This window comes from Gossypium arboreum, chromosome 13 (genome assembly GCF_025698485.1).
Source record: "Gossypium arboreum isolate Shixiya-1 chromosome 13, ASM2569848v2, whole genome shotgun sequence".
Lineage (NCBI taxonomy): Eukaryota > Viridiplantae > Streptophyta > Magnoliopsida > Malvales > Malvaceae > Gossypium > Gossypium arboreum.
In genome coordinates this window covers 92191686-92217259 of record NC_069082.1, presented here as the reverse complement: position 1 = coordinate 92217259, position 25574 = coordinate 92191686, and the positions used below count along the sequence as shown (strand labels likewise).

The 25574-nt window shown below is 32.3% G+C and overlaps 1 protein-coding gene and 1 long non-coding RNA gene across 2 annotated transcripts; both read right to left on the bottom strand.

The window, feature by feature from the left end:
- Positions 1-7360: 7360 nt before the first annotated feature.
- LOC128286555 (uncharacterized) lies at positions 7361-14036 on the bottom strand. Its single transcript, XR_008277162.1, has 4 exons — positions 13690-14036; positions 13475-13590; positions 8419-8505; positions 7361-7612 (listed from the first exon to the last, which is right to left on the bottom strand). It is a non-coding gene; the product is annotated as an uncharacterized LOC128286555 (long non-coding RNA).
- Positions 14037-16019: 1983 nt separating this feature from the next.
- LOC108462573 (zinc finger protein KNUCKLES-like) lies at positions 16020-16767 on the bottom strand. The gene has a single exon (XM_017762505.2). The coding sequence runs from the start codon at positions 16764-16766 to the stop codon at positions 16020-16022; it is 747 nt and encodes a 248-aa protein (XP_017617994.2). The 5' UTR covers position 16767.
- Between the last annotated feature and the right edge of the window lie 8807 nt (positions 16768-25574).

Here is a 25574-nt window from a genome sequence, read left to right as displayed (position 1 = left end):
ATATATTTTAAATGTTGAAAAGCTGAAAGATGGTGTTGTGGATGCAAATAGAGGGAATAAAATAGAAACAGAGAAGAAGATAGTAGATTGAGAATTGAGAATTTTTCAAGGATTTTCGATAGATTTTCCTTTACAAACCAGTCTTATTTATATGTTAAGTCTATCAAAAACAGACAAAATCTGTTAAGGCCTTAGATGCCTTCCTCTCTCTCATGCTCCTGTGTAATTCATGGGTAGTCTTGCTAACCGTTCCTGGGTTGTTACTCCCCTCTCCAGGTGTATCATCAACGTCCCTTGCCACTGCTTCAGTCCCTTCTGTAACAGGTCCCCCACCTGCAAGAATGGCCTTGTCCTCAGGGTTGACAGATTCAGAAACTGGTAAGACATCCGTACACAACAATGGCAGTGGAGTGATTTGTTGCATCTGTTGACCTTTGCAGGACCTGAGTTGAGACACATGAAAAACAACATGTATACGAGTCGAATTCGATAAATCCAGTTTGTATGCCACTGACCCAATGTGTTTTAAAATGCGGTAGGGACCAAAGAATCTTGGGCCAACTTTGTCATGTGTCCTTAGGCGCAAAGACAGTTGCTAATAAGGTTGGAGCCGCACATAGACCCATGCACCTTCTTCGAATTCTAACTCACGACGATGTTTATCAGCTTGATTCTTCATGCGGCCTTGTGCTTGAACCAAATTGTGCTTCAACACACGGAGTAATTCATCTCTATCCTTCAAAGCTTGATCGACTTGAGTATTCGAAGCGCTACCTTCCAAATACGATAGAAGCGTGGGGGGATCTCATCCATAAAGTGCACAAAATGAAGTCATTCCCGCAGATGTGTGATAAGCAGTGTTGTACCAATACTCTACTCAGGCCAAATATGAGTCGCACCTAGTCGGATTGTCACCAGCCATACAACGGAGATACATTTCTAGGCAACAGCTCAGCGCTCAGTTTGACCATCTGTTTGTGGGTGGTAAGCAGAGCTTAAACATAATTCCGTTCCCTGAAGCTTGGCCATTTCAGTCCATATATCACTGAGAAAAATTCGATCGCGATTGCTGACTATCGTACATGGGAAACCATGCAGCTTCACAACCCCCTGAACTAAAATTTGTGCCACATATTTGCTGTCATAGTGCTGAGGAAGAGCAAAGAAATGATCGTATTTGGTCAGGCGATCAACCACAACCAAAATAGTTTCTTTCCTATTCGAATTCGGCAGTCCCACAATAAAGTCTAAAGAAATGTCTTCGAATACCTGTTCGGGAATAGAAAGAGGCTGCAAAAGCCTTGCTGGTACCAAGCTATCGTTATTCATGCGTTGACAAGTTTAGCATTCGGTAACAAACCGTCGAATTGCCTTGCGCATACCCGACCAGTAGAAATTAGCAGCCAAACGTTGAAAAGTCCAAGTGATTTCGGAATGTCCCCCAACCATAGAACTATGAAACTCACGCAGGAGCAAGGATCGAAGGGCAACTTCGTTGGGCACAAGGATTTTACCTTGAATAACAAAATCCATCATGTTCCGTGTAATCAGTATAAGCTGAATGTCCCTAGCAGATAGCTGTTCGAATAGTTACCAAGGAAGGATCGTGGGTGGTGGCTGTGCGAATATCATCTAAGACTCCAAATATTGGGCGAGAAAAAGCCATGTGAAAAACTTCATGTTCACGGGAAAGAGTATCTGCCACATTATTAAGCTTGCTGGGTCGATAACGAATTTTAAAGTCGTATCCTATTAACTTCGATAACCAGCGTTGTTGCTCCGGAGTTTGAATAGTCTGCTGATTTAATTACCGTAAAGATCGCTTATCCTTAAGAATAATGAATTGACAACCCACTAGATATTGACGCCATTTACCAACAGCCTGAGTGATAGCAAACATTTCTCTACTGTATGTCGACGAACTCTGCATTCTTGGGCTAAGTTTTTGGCTGAAATAGGCGAGAGGCTTACCATCTTGTGTCAAGACAGCCCCTATTCCCGAGCCAGAAGCATCCGTTTCAATTTGAAATTCTTTATTAAACTGTAGAAGTCTAAGAATTGAGTGAGAACAAAGATGATGTTTGAGCTGCTCCATCGCTTGCTAAGGTGTTGGAGTCCATTTAAAAGTTTGTCGTTGCGCAACAAATCTAAAATTGGTGACGCCAAGGAAGCAAAGCCCTTGATAAATCTGTGGTAATAACCCACAATGCCCAAAAATCCTTGAACATCCTTGAGGTTAGTGGGAACTGGCCAATTATGGATAGCGTTGACCTTGGTAGGATCCACGGTGAGACTTTTTGGAGAAACAATATGACCCAAGTATTCAACTGATTACTAGCCAAAGGTGCATTTACTACATTTAGCGACAAACCCATTTTCTCACAACCTCTGCAAAACCAACCGAACATGAACAAAATGTTCATGCCAATGCTTATTGTAAAAAAGAATATCATCCAGAAAAATGAAAACAAATTTGCGAAGAAAAGGCCGAAAAAGATCATTCATTGTTGCCTGAAATGTGGAGGGTGCGTTGGTTAAACAAAACGGCATGACAAGGAATTCTTAATGTCCTTCGTGAGTCTAAAATGCAGTTTTGTAAACATCATCGGCTTTAACCCAAATCTGATGGTACCCGGCCAACAAGTCCAACTTAGAGAAATATTGGGATGTGCCTAATTCATCAACAACTCATTCCCCGTGGGAATCAGAAATTTATCTTTGATTGTAACTGCGTTCAAGGCCTTGTAATTGACACAAAAGCTTTATGTGACGTTTTTCTTTTTGAAAAAGAGTACCGGAGAAGAAAATGGACTGGTGCTCTTGCGAATCAGATTATTGTCTAACATTTGTTGAATCTGGCATTCCACTTCTGCCTTTTGAAAATAAGGATACTGATAAGACCGAACGTTGACTGGTGTACTAATGGGCTCCAGATGTATAGCATGGTCAGTGTCTCGCGGGGGTGGGAGTCCTTGCGGAGGCACAAATACTGTTGCAAACTCAGTCAGTAAGTCTTTCATCCCGACAGAATCGAGTACCTGTGCTTCCACTGGTGGTGCCTCTAGATGTAAGCAGTAACAAGTGGCCAAGGCATTAGTTTCGGACATTTGACAGAATGACTGAAAGTTAACTTGGGAAGGAGTGAGACCCAATTCCCCCTGCCAATGATGATCTGTAGTTCCCAATCGAAACTGAAATTGAAGTTTCATAAAATCCATTGTTACAGGTACGAGAGTGGCCATCCATGCAACTCCTAAAACCATTTTGGTGCCTTCTAAAGGAAGCACATAAATATCAGTTACCTGCTGTGTTCCTTGCACCGTTAAATGAAGGTTATGGATGCATCCTTCATTCTTCAATCTGTCCCCATTGCCTACTAGTACTCGATTAATCCTAAATATTTGGCCACTCGTGATTGAACAAAATTGTGGGTACTACCACCATCAATCAAGATTCGCATTGCCTTCCCCTAAATTTCACCGGTGACTCGAAGCGTATTTGGGGTGAAGCACCCGGCGAGGGCATTAAAAGAAACCAAAGACTGTTCTCGCGCCGCTTCATCAGAACCTTCAGTTTTGTTTGGAACCATTGTCAGAATTTAGGATTCTTCTTCACTTTCATCGTCGAGAAGAAAGAGTTGTGGATCTTTACACTTGTGGTCAGGAAAAAAATTTACGTCGCAATAGTAGCAAAGTCCCTTTTCACGGCATGTTTGAGCCTCAGCTGTTGAGATACGACGAGGTTGTAAAGCAGGAGGAGAGTGAGAATGGGTTTCTAAAGGAGGTGGTCTACCTGGTTGTGTACGTGGCCCAAATGTATTAGTCGTAGGAGATGGTAATAGTGGAGGTAACTTGGGTCCAAAAAAATGGCCCAATGATTTTTTTACCTCACCAAGATGAGCCTCATGAAAGTGGGCTAGGGACAAAATCTCATTCATTGAAGTTGAGCAGTGACTCAATACTTCGTTTTTTATATCGGTACGTAATCCGAAGACAAAGCACTGAGTGAGAAATTCATTAGATAGATTGGATGTTCGTAAGGCCAAGTCCTCGAAAAGGGTTTGATAGTCTTCGAACGTTGTGGTTTGAACCAATTTTGATATTTGTCCTTCAGGTGATTCCAGTTCTAGCACAGCGAAACATTGTCTGATAGCTCCAACCAAGTGATTCCAGCTGGCTAACTGTCGTTGGCGTTGCATCCAACGAAACCATTTTTTTGCAATTCCTTCCATTCGAAAGGAAGCCATAGTGACTCGATGATGGTCTTCAGTTCCGTAAAATTCAAAGAAATCATTTGTAGATTCTAGCCATTCTTCTGGGTCAGTTCCGTTAAATACTGGTAACTCAACTTGCACCGGTCTCGGGGCAAACGGAAAAATATCATCAGAATCAAAACGTACCTTTGCCTTTCCCCGAGTGATCACACTATCGGCCGTGAGTTCGCCGCCGGCAGATGTCATTGCTGAAATGCCCAACTGGTTTGAAATAGCTTGTAACTGACGAGTCATTTCTTGGAGAGTGGATTGAGTGTTGGTATTCTACTATTCTTGGTTCGAAACATGGGCTTGGAGTGAGGTGAGGTTTTGTTCATGGCGGACGGTTGTATCCTGAAGGGATTTGATGGCTTCTGTGTTATTTACCATATTTGTAAGCTCAACGAAAGCACCAAATGTTGTGGATGCAAATAGAGCGAATAAAATAGAAATAGATAAGAAGATAGTAGATTGAGAATTGAGAATTTTTCAAGGATTTTCGATAGATTTTTCTTTACAAACTAGTCTTATTTATATGCTAAGTCTATCAGAAACGGACAAAATCTGTTAAGGGCTTAGGTGCCTTCCTCTCTCTCATGCTCTTGCGTAATTCATGGGTAGTCTTGCTAACTGTTCCTGGGTTGTTACTCCCTCTCCGGTGTATCATCAACGCCCTTACCCATCGCTTGGTCCCTTACGTAATGAGATGGATGATTGTTAGATTTCATTTATTAAGAGCCAATTTTGAAAAATAACTGAATACTGATGAATGATGATCCGTATGAACATAATCAACAGGGCTCATTTGGATTTAGATTTTTTTTGAATGATTTTTTATATTTTATTTTAAATATCCTTTTAATTTTTTCAAACCTCTTTTTTATAGGTATAGAATTTAATAATTTTAAGATAATTTGTTGTGATCATTTGATTTGTTAATAGCTATAAAGAGAATATCTAATAGAAAGTAATGTCTTCACTTATGGATAAACGGACCAATCCTTGATAGTAGGACTGAGTAAAACTCGATTCAATTTGAAAAAATTGATTTTTTTTTTAATTTTGAGTTAGTTAAATCGAGTTATTCGAGTAAACTTGAATAAGTAATACGAGTTTCAAGTTCAAATCGAGTTGAATTTTACAATTCAAATAACTCGAACAATTCAAATAATTTGAATAATAGATTGGTATAAATATCCTTTTGGTCCTTGTCAATTTTGAAAATGAGCGAATTGGTCTCTCTCAACAAAAATTACAAAAAAAATCAAAATAATTTTAAAATTAAAAAATATATTTTTAAAAAATTATAACAATTTAAAAAATTATAAATAATATATAAAAATGTTAAAATTTAAAATTTTGAAAATAAAAATTTTGAGGACCTAAATAAGTGAATTAATGATTCAAGTTTATCATACTAATTATTATTATTATTATTATTATTATTATTATTATTATTATTATTATTATTTTCTTTGAAAATTTTTCAAATATATATGCTCTAACATATAATTAGTTATCAGAATGTGAAATTTTAATTTGACATGTTTAATTTTTAATTTAACTCAAATAATTTCACTTGACTCAATTCAAAAAACTTTCAAATTGAGTTAGGATGATAAAATAAGACTGCCAACTCGAAATTTTTTCACTTGATTCAACTCGATCAAATCGAACGCTCACCCTTACTTGATAGAAGAGAAAGTTCCATTGGAACTATTATTTATTCCAGGATATTTTATCTAAAGAAAAATGAGAGAGAGGAACTACAAAGAGAAATGAAAAGAAAAAGATACGGTAACATAAAATTGGAAGAGATGCATCATTACCATGTGTTTTTATTTCAGAGCGCCACGTGTTTGAATTTAACGCCGTTAAAAGAGGATCAAAAGCATGGAGAGAGTTTGCTCTCTGTAGCACGGTTATAGCCTGCTCTCTATAGCATGTTGTTTTTTTTTCCCTTTTATTCAAGTTGTTCTATTCTACTGGTTTCAATTGAATAGTGTTCTATTAGAGCCTTGTCGAAATGGAAAAAGAACTAGCAAATCTCAATATAAAGGATGGGATCTCAATATAAAGAACTAGAAGTTTTGATTTTGCCTACTGATGGGATCTCATGGAAATCGATCATGATTGTTTTTTGGTTGGATATTTTTTTAACAGCGTGTGTGATGCACTTTCCGGCAATTAAGAACACGATGACAAATCTTTAGCATCCGTTAGGAGGAGTTTAAATCTCAGATCTGGGTGGGAAGCGATATTTGTTCAAAGTTTTCCATGAGTTGGACATCAAACGTGTGATTATGGGTGCTTCTTGGACTTTCAATAATCATCTATTGTTTTTTCACTGATTAAAAAAGGAAGAAAATCCAATAGAAGTTCCTATTGTTTCTTCTTCGTTTTGGATCCAAGTTCATGATCTGTAACACCCCGTACCCGAGACCGTCGCTGGAGTCGAACACGAGGTGTTAACAGACTTAATTCATTACTTAAACAGCTCAAACAATTTATTTTTAAAATTTCTAGTCAAGCTAGCAATCTGCATCACAGTCGCTTAAAAATTCATATCTCGATTTCTGAAACTCGAAATCAAATTTCGTAAATTTTTCCTAAAACTAGACTCATATATATATTTACTAATTTTTTTCTAGAATTTTTGGTCAAGCCAATTAGTACATTTTATTAGTTAAATTCTCCCCTGTTTCAGGGTTCAACTGCTCTGACCTCTGTATATTACGAATCAGATATCTCTCTGTACAGAATTTCAATGACTATGAAGTTTGTTTCTCTTAAAACTAGACTCAATAAGGAATATGTACATACAAATAATTACTTCTAATTATTTTTTTTACAATTTATGATGAATTTTTAAAGTCAGAATAGGAGATCCAGAAATCACTCTGGCCCTATTTCACAAAAATTCAAATATCTTATAAAATATAATTTATATACCTATTTTGTTCAATCCATATGAAAATATACTAATTAAGCTTCAATTTCATAACTTACTCATCATTTAATTCCATTTCTACTATTTTTAGTGATTTTTCAAATTTACATCACTGCTGCTGTCAGATTCTGTTTTATGGCAAATTTCTTTACTAAGGATTTTCATGGACTAAATAGCATTTTAAATATACATAACATCAAATATGACTTAGATTGGCCATTCTAATGGTTAATCATTTACAAACCCTTTTCTTACCAAACCATAGCCATATCATAAGATCAATTACACAAAGTGAGTGTTTTGCCATACATGCCACATTCAAAATACACAAGCCATTTTACCAATTTAAGCCTTCGGATAGTGTGAACGAGTCTTCAACCTATCCCGATTCTCAAGCCGGCTTGTCAAAACTACAATGAAAGAAAATGAGGGAGTAAGCACAAATGCTTAGTAAGTTCACATGCAAATAGCAAGTAACATAATCACATAATCTCACATAAAACATCATTTGCATAAACAACACCAAGACATTCATGTTTCATTTACATTTAATATCTTTCTACGATTTCATCATACCAAGTTTTCAACCCGAGGGTTTAAGCACATACCTGTCAAATTTTCTTATTTACCACACTTACCAATATGTCACCTTCGTTTTAGGCCTTCTTCTTATTCACTTAAGATTCACCCGTTAAACACATCGGAATATAATTCGAATACGCGGATCTCATGAACATAAGAGCCATACCCGCAGCTAGACAAACTCAATAGCCTGCGAAACTTATGTAGCCAAGCTACCATGTAACCCGCCCATAAGTGAACTCGGACTCAACTCAACGAGCTCGGGCGTTCGCATCCATAGGTGAACTCGGACTCAACTCAACGAGCTCGGATGCCTAGTTACATCTCACGAACTTGGACTCAACTCAACGAGTTTGGAACTCAAATATCCTAGTGACATGTCACTTGTATTCTAATCTATTCCCAAGGTTCAAACGGGATTTTTCCTCGATCACACATCTTTACCGTCTTCCACGGAATATTGAAACCGATACTCGGTAGTAATTCATATTTAACAAATAATAAACATAATTTGCATATTACTCAACAATAACCACAAAGCATAATATTTCATAATAATAATCATCATATCATATAAATATCATTAAGTTACTTAAAATGACAATTATGTTACTACATTTACACATGAACTTACCTGGGTACAAAATTAATAGCAATCGAGCCTATTCTTCGTAAACTTTGTTTTTCCCTCGATCGCGACTTGAATCTCGTTTCTCTTGATCTATAATGCCAAATTAATCTTATTTAATACATACATTTATCAAAACAGCATTTAATACGAACTTGGGAAAAATTACTTTTTTGCCCCTAAACTTTTGCATAATTACACTTTTGCCCCTAGGCTCGGGAATTAAACTTCATCCATTATTCTTATATTTTATGACATGCTGATCATTTTTTCCTGCTATGGCAACAACAAATTCACACTCTAACATGTACTTATGACTATTAGGTATTTTTACTAATTAAGCCCTTTTACTCGTTTTCGCTTAAAACCGAGTAGTACAAGTTGTCTAACATAATTTAAAACCTCATATTCTATCATAAAACACCAAAATACACAAATTTAACCTATGGGTATTTTTCCAAATATGAACCCTAGGTTGAATTATTGCTAGCATAAGCTTAATCGAGCTATCAGGATTCCAAAAACGTAAAGAACATTAAAAACGAGGCTTGGAATCACTTACTATGGAGCTTGGAAGCTTGAAACAAACCCTAACTATGGAGAACCCTTGAAATTTCGGCCTAATAAAGAAGATGGACAAAAATTGACTTTTAATTTTGTTTTTAATTCATTTTAATAACTAAATGACCAAAATGCCCTTACTAATTAACTTTCCAAAAATTCTATCCATATCCAATTTTTGTCCATAGACTTAGAAATTGGTCAAATTTCTATTTAAGACCTCCTCATTAATATTCCAAAACAATTTCATACTAAAAACTCCTAGAATGCAAGTTTTGCAAATTATTCGATTTAGTCCCTAATTTCAATTTAAGCACAATCATGAAATCATATCATAAACATCAAAATAATTATAAAATAATTATTTCTATCTCAGATTTATGGTCACGAAACCACTATTCCGATTAGGCCCTAATTCGGGATATTACATGATCTCCCTTCGGGATTTTTCTCGGAATCCATGGCTAAATTATTTGGTGGCTTTATTGGAGAATTTATTAATTATGACATGAAATAGTTGAATCGTAGAATGAAAATTTTTTCTTTGTATTCGGGCTTAGATAGACATTTGTAAACCGCTGAAATGACGAAAAAAATTATGATCTCTCAGTTAAAATTCACTTATGTGAATTTTCGATATGAAAAATTAACTTTCTTTTGTTTTTTATGTGCCATGGTGATAATATTTGCCCAAAAGACTTAATCAGGGATTGAAGGAGATGGAAATCGGATGGGACTTAACATTGAGGCCGAATACTAGAAGGGCATCAACAATGAACAATGTTTGGCTTCGTAAGGAAGATGAATTTAATTAGGGAAATAATGGTGGGGGTGAAATTCAAGGGATTTGATGAGAAGGGAATTGGGAATGGCAATCAATCCCATTTTGGGATTTAACTTGAAAGGGTACAAGATTCAAGTTGATAATGTTAATGGGAGTCCCTATAATGAAATGGATCATGCTATCATGGAAGATAGCCAAATAAGAAACGGTGATGGGAAGAAAAGGCTCAGGTTTGACAAAATGGACTTAGGTGTTTCTAATTTATTAGATTCGATAAGGCCCAGTTTGGAGCAAATCAATGCTCAAATTCAATAAAGATCGACGACTACCAATAGGCTAGCTAACCGAGAGCAATGAAACTTTTAAGCTGGAATGTCCGCGGGCTAAGGAATTTGCAGGCTATTAGAAGACTTCAACATATGTTTAAGAAATTTTGTCCCCAAATTTTCTTCTTTATGGAGATGAAGTTAAACTATTATAGGATGGAAAGATGTTATTATAGATGTGGTTTTCAAAATGGTAGATGATGAGATTTTATGGAGCTCCTGATATTCGTGAAAAGGAGAAGACATGAAATTTATTGAGGCGATTAGGAAAGGATCAAAATCATCCATGGATTGTTTGTGAGGACTTCAATGAAATATTGTATGCAAATGAAAAAAAAGATGGGGTACCGAGGGAGGAAAAAAGGATGGATGACTTATGCAAGACTCTAGAGGACTTCTCTCTAGTGGATAAGGGATATTCGAGAGCATGATTTACGTAGGAAAGGGGAAATCTCCTAGATACAAACATTAGAGAAAGACTCGATAGAAATGTGGCCAATACTGATTGGATGAATTTGTTTTTGAATTTTTTGATAAGACATTTACCCCATTCTTTCTCTGATCATTGTCTTTTTTTATCCAAACAAACAATAATGAATGCTAAAGCTTGACGAAAAGCTTTTGATTTGAAGCTTGGTGGACTTTAGAAGAATCGTGTGAGGGAGAAATTCGAAGGCTTTGGGAGACTAGTTCTGAAAATATATGGAAAAGATTGATCTTGTTGCAAAAAGGTTTGAAAACTTGGGAGAGAAAGATCCACATGAAATGATGAGGGCTTTTGGAAGATCTTATAAAGAAGATGGAGTCTCTAAATAATTAGGAGAGAGATGAGGAAAATCTTGTGAATTTAATGGAGGTTAAGTTATATTTTAACATGGAGATCAAGAAAAAAGAAGTCTTTTGGGAGCAGAGAGCGCGCACAGATTGGTTAAAACATGGAGAAAAAAATACTACATTCTTTCACAAATTTGCATCCCAGCGAAGAAGGATGAACAATATTCACTATCTAAACGATGAAAATGAAAGGGAAACTAGAGAGATGGAAACGATGAAACAGATTGCTCGAGGTTACTTCCAATATTTGTTTACCACAAACGGTGTTGAAAATTTGAATCATATTTCGGGAGGCGTGGGGAGATGTATCTTGGAAGATAAGAACAAATTTTTAATCGAGGAATACAGGGAAGAGGAATTGTATTTGGCGCTAAAAAGTATGGGCCCAACAAAGGCGTTGGGATTAGATGGATATCATGCATTATTTTTTTTTAGAGATTTTGGCATGTTTTGGGACGAGACGTTAGTGCTTACTTCTTAGGAATCATTAGTCAAGGTATATCGTTAGAACCTATTAATGTTACAAATATTGTTTTGATTCTAAAGACATCTCATTCGACAAATTTGAGAAGTTTCCGTCTTATAAGCCTATGCACTGTTATGTATAAAATAATTTCTAAGGATTTTGCAAAAAAACTTAAAAAAATGTTAGATATTTGTATTAATGAGGCACAAAGTGCGTTTGTTCCTGGTCGATGGATAATTAACAATGTTCTACTTGCCTATTAGATTTTTCACACTTCTAAAAATAAGAGGACGAATCTTAAGGGTTATTTAGCTCTCAAGCTGGATATGAGTAAAACATATGACCATGGAGTGGGGTTTTTTTATGAGCATAATGTTAAAGATGAGTTTTAATGCTAGATTGATTGATCTTATCATTCAGTGTATTCTCATAACATTATACAAGGTCATTATGAATGGTGAAGAAGAAGAGGTTTTTCGTCCTTCTAGGGAGTTGGCGAAGGTTTGTCAGCTCTTATGAGATTAGCTCAGGAAGAAGGTCTATTAAAAGGGGTTAAAGTTTGCCGCAGAAGCCCTTAAATTACGCATATCATGTTTGTAAACGACTGCATTTTGTTTGGCGAGACAAGTGTTAATGGGGCAAATGTGCTTGAAAATATTAAGAGGGAGTACGAAAGATGCACGGGTCAATGTGTTAATTTTGAAAAGTCAACAAGTTTCTATAGCTTAAATGTTAATGATCGAGAAAGGCAACTAGTGGAAAACATTTTGGGAGTCCGGAGTTCAGATAATCTTGAAAATATTTGGGGCTTCCAAACATGGTGGAAAGAGAAAAACAATGGGCTTTTCAAAATCTTAAAGATCACATCAACTAAAAAATTGACAGTTGGGGTACAAGATTTCTTTCGCATGGAGGAAAAGAAGTCTTTATAAATCTATTTTGTAAGCAATTCCAACGTATTCAATGTCCTATTTTCTTCTCCCAAAATCTCTTTGTGTGGGAATGGAAAACCTTATAGGTAAGTTTTGGTGGTAGAAAAGTCATGGAAAGTGTGGGTTACATTGGTGTGATTGGGGAACAATGTGAAAATTGAAAGATAATGGTGGTCTCGGCTTTCAAAGTTTAACCAAGTTTAATTTAGGGTTATTAGCAAAGCAATGATGACGTTTAATTTTTTATTTGAATTCCTTGTTAGTAAGAATGTTAAAATCCAAATATTACCCGTTAACAAATTTCATTAATGCATGTTTAGGTAATTTACCTTCCTATACCTAGCAAAGTGTGTGGGTTGCGAAAGGGCCCCTTCAAGCAAGACTATGTTGAAGAATGGGTACAGGGAGAGTGGGTAATTTCAAAATTCCTTTGCCATGATGCCCAAGCGATGATCACATTGCATAAAAAGGTGAAGCGTCTGAAGAATATTTTGTTTGTAGTGGTTACAAGCTCCTAATACAAGGCCTTACAAACCCTATTTCTAGACAAGAACAAGATACATAAGGTAATCTTTACAAAAAATTATGGCTGTTAAATGTGCCACCAAAAATCAAGATTACAGTGGGACCTGTAACTTGCAATTTTATTCCTACTTTCAACAACATACATTACAAGATATTGATGAGCACGACATGTTCCCTTAGATGCGATGAAGAAGCAGAAACAGTCATACATGCTTTGCGCGACTATAGATTTACAAAAGAGCTCTGGGAAAATTTTAGCTTTAAATGGCCCCAAAAATTGGAAAATACAAGCCAAAAAGACTGGTGCCTACATTTTTTACCACTATTCACAAAGTCAATGTCGACTATTTGTGTGTGCATTATGGGCAATTTGGATGAATAGAAATAAATGGGTGCATGAAAGGGGCAGTCAAGATGGGCTATCTATTGTGAATTTTATAAAGAATTACATCAGAGAATTGGATGACTTGGGAAGAATTTTACCTAAGAAATGTAGAGCAATAGAACGATGGAAAAGGCTGAGAAACACGTGTAAAAATCAATTTTGATGCTGCTTATAGGAAAAATGAAGAGAGTTCATGTTCTGGTATTTTGTTAAATATTCAAGAGGAAGGGCAATAACTTCAAAAATTACCTTTCACGAGGATATTCTGTCGCCGTTTACTGCTAAAGCAGTGGCTTGTGCTATGGCCTTGAAGATGTGCTTAGATCTGAATATCAGAAGTTTGGAAGTTGAAGGGGACTCTCTTACTATGATAAAGAAGCAAGCAAAAATGAGATTGATAGACCTAAAATCTCGGTATATATTGAAGATGTGAAAATTTTGAGCAAGGAATTCCAGTTTTGTACCTTCATGCATGTGTAGAGATTGGCCAATGCAGCGGCACATCAATTAGCGAATGAAGGGATTAAGTAAAGGACAAATATTTTCCTGATGAACGCTGTGTCGGAGTTTGTAGAGGTAATGGTAGAAGTTGATATCCGATGGATAGAGGCCCTAGATTGAAAAATCATAGTTGTAGATGAAAGGGGAAGCAGAATTCTGATGATATGTTTCGTGCTTCTTTAGGAAATGAAAGGTTTTTCCCCTGAAATTTGTTTATCAAGATACATTTGGCTTTTAGATTTTTCTAGAATTCATTTTTTCTATGCTTGCTGAAGTAGTCTAGAATATTGGGCTGGATTTAATTTTTGTTTATGATTGTTGTTTTCGGAGTGTTTAAGGAAATTTAAAGGTCCTGTCTTGGGTTTTGTTTTATTAAACCAATAGCTTTTTTTTTTAAAACAAAAAAGCATGAAAGGAATAAAAGTTGGAGTATAAATTTGGAACAAAAAAACTCAAAAGTATCAACTTGGAAGAAAATGACAAAGTCAGGAGCTAAATGAGTATTTAAGCCTAAAAAAATTATTATTTTTTGATATAACTAAGGTATTATTTATGTCCATTTTATGGTTTATAAACATTAACTCTTTTAGAATCTATTGTGCCGTTTCTAACAATATCGTGTCTAAAATTTGAACTTGCATTCTCTCGTGAGAATGTAATATGTCTTATAATTATACTAATATTTTTAGTAATATAAAAAAGAATATGAATGTGTTTAAAATTAGTAGATATATATTTGCTATGGTGTAATAAAAATTGAGCTGTTCTCTGCTTAGCAAATCAGTAGATAGAGATATTGTAAGATCTGAGTTCAGATAATAATTAACTAAAAATAAATCTAAATTAATTAAGTCAATAAAAAATAAATCAGGTTAAAATGGTATTTTTTCAAAGTGTTTTTATTAGATAGGAGGAGCCAAATTTAATAAATATTAGGATTTGTATGCTATTTCGTAGATTTGTAAGTTTCACATTCAAATATGGCAAGTTTTATCAAATTTAATGAGAAACCATGTAAAAGCGAGCTGTATAATAAATCCTAAAGTGATCATGAATCATAACAATTCAATACTTTTAATTTTAAATATTTGCAAAATAAGAAATAAATCCTCACTGATTTTTTTTCATTTTAAACTTGCAAACAATAAAAATTACTTCAAAATATAACGGTTTAATAAATATAATAATTAAACATATTTACGTCTGAAAAACATATAATAATTAGAATTAAGTAGTTTTTTTTTTATTTAAAGAAAACCAATTTTAAGACAAGTTAATTACAAAGAGGAACTTTGAGCAAGACTAATACTTGCTTGGATCATAGGCAAAATTGTTAACACTACTCTTGAGATCTCTTCAAACACTGTCAAGTTTTGACCTGTATCTAATGCCAATTTAGCCATACAATCTGTAATTTCGTTCAACTTCCTGGGAATATGTTGTATGACCCAATGTCTAAACTTCGCTAAGAGCCAATATATTCTTCTAATGAGGCTCAAATTTGAAATTGTCAAAGAGAAATCTTGAATGGTCTTGACCACCTCCAAATTATCTGCTTAAATCATTACGCCCTTAAATAACTTATCTTGGATAAGGGTTAGCCCATCGAGAATGCCCCACAATTCAATATAAAAAACTGAACAGTTACCAAAAGATCTGTTGTAATCCATAATCCAATCCTCATTTCCAAACCTTAGAACTCCTCCAGATATAGCAGTTCTAGTCATAGCTTTCACCATTCCATCAATGCATAAATTAATCCAGTTCCATCAGTGCTATCTAGGTAGATCTTTTCTATTGAAAGAAGCAAATTATTCTGCCCAAGTGAATGAGTTCTTAACAATGTCACTTGTACTCTACGAAGACCTTGAAAAATGCAAAGATTTCAATTTTTTCATATTCTCCAAGCTATCAAATCAAATAAGCTCGTTTAGTTTTATTTTGGGATACTAGTTGAAGTATTATTTTAAAAACTTGTACCAATTATTTGCAAAAGTGGATTAGGAAGTATCCCATGCCTTACTTTCAAATATAATTTCTTTATGAAATATAACAATTAATTAGTTGGCTATGATCTTGTGAATTAAAAAGCTAATAATTATTTAATCAAACCAAAAAAAAACTAAACACAAACAGAAGAGAGTTTATTTCCAATTACAAACCAAATTTGAAAAAAAAAAAAGTTCTTTTTTTTTTACTGAAACACAAATTTTCATAGTGAAATGAAAGTTAATTAATCTGAAATTCTATAACATAATGAAAGATTAAATTTCTGGAAACAAGAAATAAAAGGCTAAAGCTTAAGAGACAAATCAAGCCCTGAATCATCGTCATCAGCAGCATCGTTACGATGATAACCCTCACTTCCAGATACAGGAAAATCAATACTGCTTGTTGGGTTCTTTGGTGCTATAGTTGAAGCAGATGTAGGCAAAACGCTACTCTTCTGAGACTGTAAACCATCCATCACGATTCCGCCATGGCCGAAACGATAGCCGAGGGAGTTCCAAGGGTAACCCGAAATTGGAGGCTTTTGAATCATGGCATCCATTTTTATCCCAAGAGACCTATTAAAAGATCCATACAAAGGGCCTTGAGACAGGGTTGAATATGAATAGAAAGGATACTGTCGAGAAGCTAACGCCCCTACATCCATCTCTTTACGTCGTTTGGCGATTGCACGCTCTTGTTTATGCGCATTTTGATGCCCTCCCAGTGCTTGTGAAGTTGAGAACTGTTTGCTGCAAAAACCACACGTAAAAGCCCTACTTTTTGATGATTGCTGCTGAGGCTGTGGTGATGATCTCATACTGGAAAGTCTGAGTTCAACCGATTCATCACCGAGCGAAAGATGAAACCCTGATGGTTTTGGGTGCTCATGAACATCATCAACACTTGCTTTCTCTTTCAGTTTAGTGGCATTCATCATGTTTTGAGTTTCACCATTTGAGGGTGGTGAGATGCTGCAAGTATCTGAAGAACATGGTAATTTGACACATAAGGTTTCCATGACTTGGATCTGATGTTTTGTGTAGCTCATCCAAATCAAAGATGTTGTTTCTTATTTATTGATGGCTTCTGGTTTCAAAAGTGTATCTTGGAAATTATGGTGGGATATCTCATAGAAGCAAATGCATTAAAGGGATGAGACTAAGGTTGTTAATCTTTTTTGAATCAGAAAGAGTTGTTTACTACCATAACAATTATTCCCAAAATTAAGTCCAAAATAAAAAGATATGATAACAGTAATTAAGTAATCAATTTCTTAAATTACCATATGGGAATTCAGTGCAGTGTATAACTTTAACTCCTGAATCCTCACACATAACCCACTATAATTCAGCCTAAATAAATATCAAATGTCAATATAATATGAAAGGAAGGGTCAAACATATTTTATGCAAAAGTCATAGAAATTATAAGTTAAGTTTCTGTCTTGTAAGATATTACACTTAATAGCATTATTATGTCCTTCATTTTAATTTCCTCTTAAACCTCAAAAATGCTTTAATTATATTATTAAGCTATTGATGTTATATCAATTATCGAGTCTTTTCATTATAGAAATCGTATAGTTAAATGACACGTCTAATCTTACGTGACAAATTTAAATGAATATTGTATGAATGGATTTGTAAAAATCTTGGCTGTAATGTTTTGAAACTTTTATAGATATTATCATTTACTCTCTCTTTTTCCGGTTTTATTTTATGTTTAGTTTTTAATTATAAAATTTATGTAGGAATATTTTACTTTTCTTTAAAAATTTACTTTAAATTATATTACATAAGATTTGACATCTTATTTAGTGGTTAAATTAATAATTTTAATAATAGAAACATTTTATTAATACAAAATCAATAATTTAAAAGTATAATTAAAATTTAAAGACTAAGTTAAAAAAGAGAGGATAATTTAAGGACGTTTGATGTAGTTAACTCATATGACAGTTGATGTAATAAAGTTGAGTAAGTTTGGTAAACAAAAAGTTTGTATAATAATGTTCACAAAGTTCATATCAATATATTAACAATGGAAGAAACAACTATGAGGATGTCTTTATCCATGAAAAGGCAAAAAAAAAAAAAAAATCCATTTGCCAACTAACAGAATTCCGTATCTACAAATATTTTATGGGAAAGAATGGAATTATAAATTTTTAAGATAAAAATTATAATTCTATTATTTTTAGACAACTTAATAAATTATTTTTATTATGTAATTTTACCATATATATACATATAATTTTATTTTTTATAAAAGATATATTTATCACTCTGCTTTACTATACATTCAATTTTGCCATTACAGTTTTGTTTAATTGAATTATAAAATTTTTGAGTCAAGTTTACTATTCAAATTTCAATTAAAATAAATTAAATTTAATAAAAATGTTTTATTTATGTAATTAAAATTAATAAAATTGTTATTTAGAAAAGATAAAATATCATTTTTATATTATTTAAAAATTTCTAGATCTTCCTTCCATTAAAATAAAATATTTGAAGCAATAGTTTTTCCATAAATTTTGTTTTCAAATTATTAAAATCAATATCTAATTATAAAATTTTATTTAAAAAAATTAAAATTTATGGAAAAATTATTAAAATTTAAAAGTTAAGTGGTAACTTTATTCATATTCTTAAAATATAATGATTAACATCAATCAAAATAAAACATAATATTAGGTTTTACTGTCCACTTATAGTATAGTCACAAATTTATACTATAACCCTTTATATCATCAATCCAAAGCTTTTGTTTAAAACATGCAAAATCGATTTTAACTATAGTGTCTAGATAATTATAAAATACAAGTTTAAAAATTGTAATTACTCGTAATTGAATTGAACTTTATTTTTTAATTAATTTATAGTTAACTTTATTTTTCATGATACAAAATTAATATATTTCATTTTCAAAAAATGAAAAATAGTTTAAAAAACAATATAAAAGTTATTGGTTATTTTTATTTACTTGGAAAAGTATTGTTTTTAGAAATATTTATGAAAATCACTTTGAAACTTTGTCAAATAATATTCAAAACTCATAAAACAAAACTCATTTAGTGAAAATAAGTCTAAAAAAAATCCAAAACAGAAAAAAAAATAATATGAAAAATTGAAAATAGAACTGAATCAAATTATAATACGGTTCAAAAAATTCAAAAAAATCTAACAGAACTGAACTGGTATCTCCCTTAGATCTATTAAACCAATTTATAGAATTGTTTAATTTGCTTGAGTCGACGCCTTGACTTCCCAACTTTTCAAGCTTTTCTTTCAAGTTTGTGGAATACATGCATGCTCATGTGTAACACCCTTTGTCCATCCTAATAATCAATATGGATAAATAATGTCATATTAACAAAATGATCACTGTCACTCTATCAAAAATTAATATTTATCTATATAATAAATTTTCATAAAATGAATTTCAACATTTTAGAGATTTAAATACATTTTAAAATCACTTAACATTATTTTCGAAAAATTAATGTAGCTAAAATTATAACATTAAAAAAATATTAAATCTAAATTTAAAATTGACGTTCAATTTTCATATATCATTACAACTTTTTAAGGTCTTAAAAGCTATTTTAGAAGAAGCTACCCAAGTGAGAACATTCAAGCATCATTCAAAGTCCTTTTGTTAAAAAGACATATTTTGAGATACAAGACAATATGTCTCAAGACATATATAGACATGACATGAAAATTATAGCAAATTAATTATTGACTTGCATGTCTTGAAACATAAAATTTCTGTTTAGAGACCTTACATAGTTGAAACAAAATTTAATTTAAAAACTTTTAAATTAACTTCAAACATTAATATATTATACCAATAAATTTTAAATTATTCAAATATTTAAATATTTAAATGTGTTATAGACCGTATAAATTATTTATTCTAAATGGAACAACATTTTCCAATTGAGACAGGTGTTAAAATATTTTATTTGGCGTAAAACATAAAGCAAGGTCTAATGTCTAATTTAAGATTAAACTTTATTTCTTCTTATTCTTATAATATCACTGTTCAATTTGTGCAAGGCTTCTTTTTATGTGACTTGGTCATTTCATCACCTTCAATGGATTCCACGAGCTGAAATATATAGCTTAAATTGTCTAAAGGGGTCACAAATAGGTGGGTTGATATGGTTGAAATTAAAGTGTCAATGGATTTAAATTTTTTTTAGGTTTGGATAATTTTAAATTCAATTTTTTCGGGCTTAAAGTTTTTGAAATTTGAATTAATTGGGCATATTCAAATAACTTTGATATCTTATAAGTTATGAGTATTTTTCTTTCCAATATAATAATTAATTTTTTTATATAATTATAATACGATACAAATGTATTGTTATAATTTGCATTATTATATTATATAATACTATATTAACTATATTATAATCTATCACATACTATAACTATATTATAATTTAGGCTTAACGTACTAAGGGCGAGACTAGAAAATTTTATGATAGCAAAATGCAGTTTCACTATTTTAATGGCTTAGATCTTTATAATTTTAAAAGATTAAATTAAATTTTATCATTTTTTGGGGCAATGTGCAATTTTATCATTATTAATTTAAATTTTATAAATTATAAAAGGATGTAAATAGAAAATTTTCCATTTTAGAGGGGCTAGAGCCTTTGCCAGTCCCCTGGATTCGCTATTGAATGGTATAAAAAGCTATAGAAGCATTCACAAAAAATCAATTAAGTCTCTATGAACTTTTTATACTCAATTGAACACTTGAATTGAAAATTTTAATCAATTAAGTACTTTGATTGTTAGACATAATAGTTGACTGTTAAATTTAATAATATTGTTGATGTGACCATTAACGATTGTTGAGTTAGTTATTCCATGTTAATAATAGTTGCTAACCTAACAATATCAAGTGTGCAATAATAAAAGAAATATTAAAAATTCAAATCTATAATAAACTTATAAAAGTAAATATCCAAATTTATTTGATATATTAACATTATTGCCTAAATTCAATCGAAAACGTAGATCAATGGTAAAATATTATGGAGCCATATAACATAGCTATTTTTGGTGTTGAGAAAATAGGAAAAGGTCTGTTCTTGCTTACTATGCAAATATATTTTGTGTTAGGTGATTTGATTTGGTGATTGTTATTCACCATGAGTTGTAACTTTTTCCTCTTATTAATGCAAATCTTAATTTAATTGAGGAAACAAAAGTTGGCACTTTTAAATAGTTTGAGTATACATATTTCAACCATAAAAATTTGTTAAATATTTTACCCTTATTTTTATTGGTAAGTATTAGAATTCATAATAATATTTTATCCCTTATTTTTATTGGTAATTATTAGAATTTATTTGGAGCGTTTGGTTCTCTAGATATAATTTATAGTTCATAATATTTAATTTTGGAATAAGATTATGATATTTGGATTTTAACATTTCGACCATCTCGTAATCTCACATTACAACCTTCCTGTAATATAGGGTGTAATCTATTATAGCCTCTTTCTTAGGTAATCTGAGATTACAGGTGAAATCTGAATTTTAAAATAAAATTACCCTCTATTTTTGTTATATTTATCAATATAATCTTTTTTATTATATTTTAAGACAAACCAAAATATCTCTTCTTCTTCTTTTTCTTCTCTTTTTCTCTTGTAAGTTTGAAAACCATATTCGCAACCTTCTCCTCCCAATTTTAATTCCACATTTAGGTCAGTTTTTTTAATATTTTCAATTTCTAGTTGTGTCTTCATATTGCTTTATGGTTTATTACAATGAGAGATTTTCTTAATTTTTTTTTCATTTTTTTCAATACCTATTGTAGGCTTCATGTTTGTTGATTGTTATAGATTTTTTTTTTAAACTTATGTTGTAGGCTTCATGTTTGTTGAGTTCATATGTTGTTGATTGTTATGAGTTTTCTCCTTTTTTTAAGAAGGGTTCTCTTGATTGCTCTGAATTATTGTTTAATTAATTATAGAAAGTATACAAAGAGATAGGTAGAAAGAGGAGACCATGTACAATGGCCACCATCACCATCTCTTCCTCTTTGTTGTATTGTTTGTATGTTCGATTAACTTTCAATTTTTAAATCCTAAATTTCTTTTGTTATGAGTTTAAATTGTTTTATCAAGAACAATTGCTAACACTTATTCGATTAATTTAATATTACTATTATAGATTGAAGTTTGAAACTGATTTACTTTGTTGTTTGTGATTTAAATTATCCTTTCTATAGAAAATTTCAGTGAGGCTATAGCTTTCAATCAAATTCTTTTTTTTTCTCTCTCTTTAAAGGATTTTAGGTTTTTTTCTAGCTATTAGGATTATATAAATTTGGTAAGCTAACTTGCACTTTAGCATCCTCTTGTAGCTGACTTAATTTTTTGGCTAATGGCTCTAAATTCAAGGACAATTATTTGCGATATTCGAATGATGTGCAAGTATACACATTCGTAAACAAGTAATAAAGTAGTAACTATAGAGTTATCATAGGGATTGTATATGCAAGTCAACAATTGCAAAGTTAATTATTAACAATTTGGTAAGTAATAGAGATTTGGATGTGAGGATTTAATTAAGGACTCAAACTAAATTACACTGAGTATGTAAGCAAATTAAATAACAACACAAAAGAGATAGCAGTGGAAAAGTTTATCACTAACAAAAAATGACATGAAAGGCTAGAATAATTATTTCTCCATAACAGGCAATCATTAAAAACAATGATAGAAAATGTTACGATGACTTCGTGGCAATATGACGATTTATTAATCCAATTTCTTCAAGCTATAGGGTTCTCTCGAAGTCCTACATCAACCTTTTAGTTACTTAACATACATATGTGCCAAATTAACATCATGATCACCTTCTTAGGCATCATTCATAAGGACTATGCATATAACAATTATCTCTCAATATCGTCTCAACATGCACCATTCAAGTTGTGTGTCTATCAATTATTACCTCTTCTTAGATTAAATAATTAATTCAATTACTTACCAATGTTGGCCATGCATTTGTAAGTTGGACATGTAAAATACTTGAATGAATAAACAATCATATGCACAAACATTAATAGCAAAGAACCAACAATAGTATATCAAAGATCCATAATCGTTCTAACAAAACAACATTAAGCAATGATAATTAAATTGAAAGCAAGAAGGCAATTTGGAATCATGTTTATCAAAACAACAACAAAACAAAAATTAAGATAAAGGAAATATGAAAGATTAATAGCCAATGGTGGTTTTTCGAGGCTATAAATGTTTAAGAAGAGATGATAGTTGAATCTGGTGGTTCTCCATGGCTAAATTCTGCTTAATCTCTCACGGTGGCTCTCATCCTCTCCTAGGTGTTGTTCTCACCTTAATTCTCTCAAAGTTAATGATTTTTCTTTTTTGCTCCCAACTTCTGAGTCAAATGCTCTTATTTGTGGTGTGTTCAACATTTAACATCTTGCCCCTATTTATACTAGTGAGCCCCCTTCTTTCTTTTCTCTTTTTAAGTGTAGTAGTTCATTGATTTTCTCTTTTGGTTGAAGTGGTTCTTTAATTTTCGCTTTTCACATTTTGATTGTAGACTAAGTCTTTCTTATGCATGTTGGAGTTGGCTAACTATGCAACATCTTGCACATATGGCGAGCTGACATTGCAAGCTGTGGACTGCGCACTTCATTCCCGCTAGTAGTGAATGCGCCACAGCTCACATATTTGGCAATCTGCCAAGGTGTGAGCTAATGAAATGCGAACAGGAGAGCTGTGAGTTGCAAAGCATGCGGGCTATGACCTGCGAGTAATGCATGTGAGTTCCATGTAAGTGAACTATGCATGTGACCTTAGGATTGTAGATTGCTAATGTGTCGTGAACTAACTAAAAGTTTGACTAAGGTAAGTACACCTATCAATTAATAGTCTAGCTACGGTGAACAAAGATATCATTCTCACGAAAACTCAAAGTACTAGTAATTACTGTCTTTTTGTTATTTAACAGAATAAATCGAGTGATTGATTAAAAACTAAAATTAACTAACAAACACAACAAAGAATAAATCACGAAATAACTTATTAACAACTAAGAAGCAAAACAACACCCAGGAAAGAATTCACCTAGATGAAATCTGTCACTATAAATTTAAATGACGCACTTTCTTTACTTAGTAACTTGATCCGTAGAAATCCCTAAATTATGCTAATATCTCTTTCGAGAGTAAGCAACTGACTTTAGGTTGATTAATTAGAATTTCTTTCTAATTAAAATCCTTATTATCGTATTAACTTGTGCTATGGATTCTCCTATTAGATTTGACTCTAATCCAGTAGATTTATGTTGTCCTATTTCTAGGATTTCATGAAACTCCATTCAATTACGCAAGTCCTATTTCTAGGATTACAGGTAACTCCATTCAATTATGCAAGATCTACTCTTAAATAGGGTCTATTCCTCCTTTGATTTGAGCACATCAAACATGGATCAATAATCTAGAAATATCAAACCAAGAATTAAGCACACATAATTTAGAATAAGATTTAATTATTTATTGCGTAAAATAAAAATCAAATAATAAGATCAATCATAGGGTTCATCTCCCATAGGTATTTAGAAAATTAGTTCATACTTGAAAATAAAAACATCCTAGAGATAGTATAACAGAAAGAAATAAAGAAACTCATGATAATCTCCTAATGTTCAATCTTGACGGAAATCTATTTTAGAATCGGCTTCAATGGTGTTTTCGAGTTCTTTTCTTAAGTATTCTATGACGACTCACTCATTTCTTCTTATTTTTTGTCATATATATGTCTTAGAATGCCTGAAAAACCTAAAAATTACGATTTTTTGCAGTCCAGAGTGCAAATTCGCAAAATTGACACGGATTACCACATGGTCGTGTGGTAGCTTCTGAGAGTCATACGACCGTGTGGCGTCAACTCGTGTGGCTCCTGTATGTTGCTCTGATTTTTCAATTTTCGCTCTTTTTGCTCCCTTATGTTGTATTAAGCAGAAAAACATGAATTTAAAGTATTAGGAGCATAAAATTCACAATTAACATCGAATAATCATCCAAAAATGCATTAAAAATGAGATTAAAACATGTTACTTTTAACACTTACCAAATATCCCCACACATAATCGTTTGCTTGTCCTTAAGTAAAATCCTCAACCCACATTCAAGTTAAATTCTCTCAATTTATTATTTCATCGATAATGTCTTAGGATAATTTACAGATAATCATGTATTGGAAATTCAAATTAAAATAACACTAAAGAACACAAGCAATCTAATTAGAAAATTTTAAAGCATAAAAACATATGCGTCTCCCCTATCTCAATAATTACCTTAAATTCAAACTCAATAAAAATTGATATATTCACTAAAGATCACTCAAAGCACTCAAAGTGTCTAAGGTTCAAGTAATGTGCACTCAATAGTTGAACAAGAAATTTTATTACCATAGGCTTGCTTGAAAATCAAATGTCCACCACTATAGAATTAAATGATACATTAATCAATAGGTCTTTACAAGGTTGTAACGGGGCTTAGGTTAAGGGTATGACAAAGGTCAAAAAAGTTAGTTACAATCGAGAATTGAGTTGATAAGTTACCAAACTAGAAAAAAATTACTTGCTGAATTAAAAGAATTTACATCAACAAGAAATAAAGAATGAAAACGAGCATTTCAACGAAATATGTGTAACATCCCGTTTTCTGTGGTGCCAGAAATAGTAATTTTTGGACCATAATTTCAATGAGTGAATTATTATTTTATTATTTATTTAATGTCCACAGGACTATATTAAGGTTGTATTAAAATTTCATTAAGAAATTTTGAT

Coding starts and splice junctions, on each gene's coding strand:
- LOC108462573 (XM_017762505.2), bottom strand. CDS start 16,766: ATGAGCTACACAAAACATCAGATCCAAGTCATGGAAACCTTATGTGTC.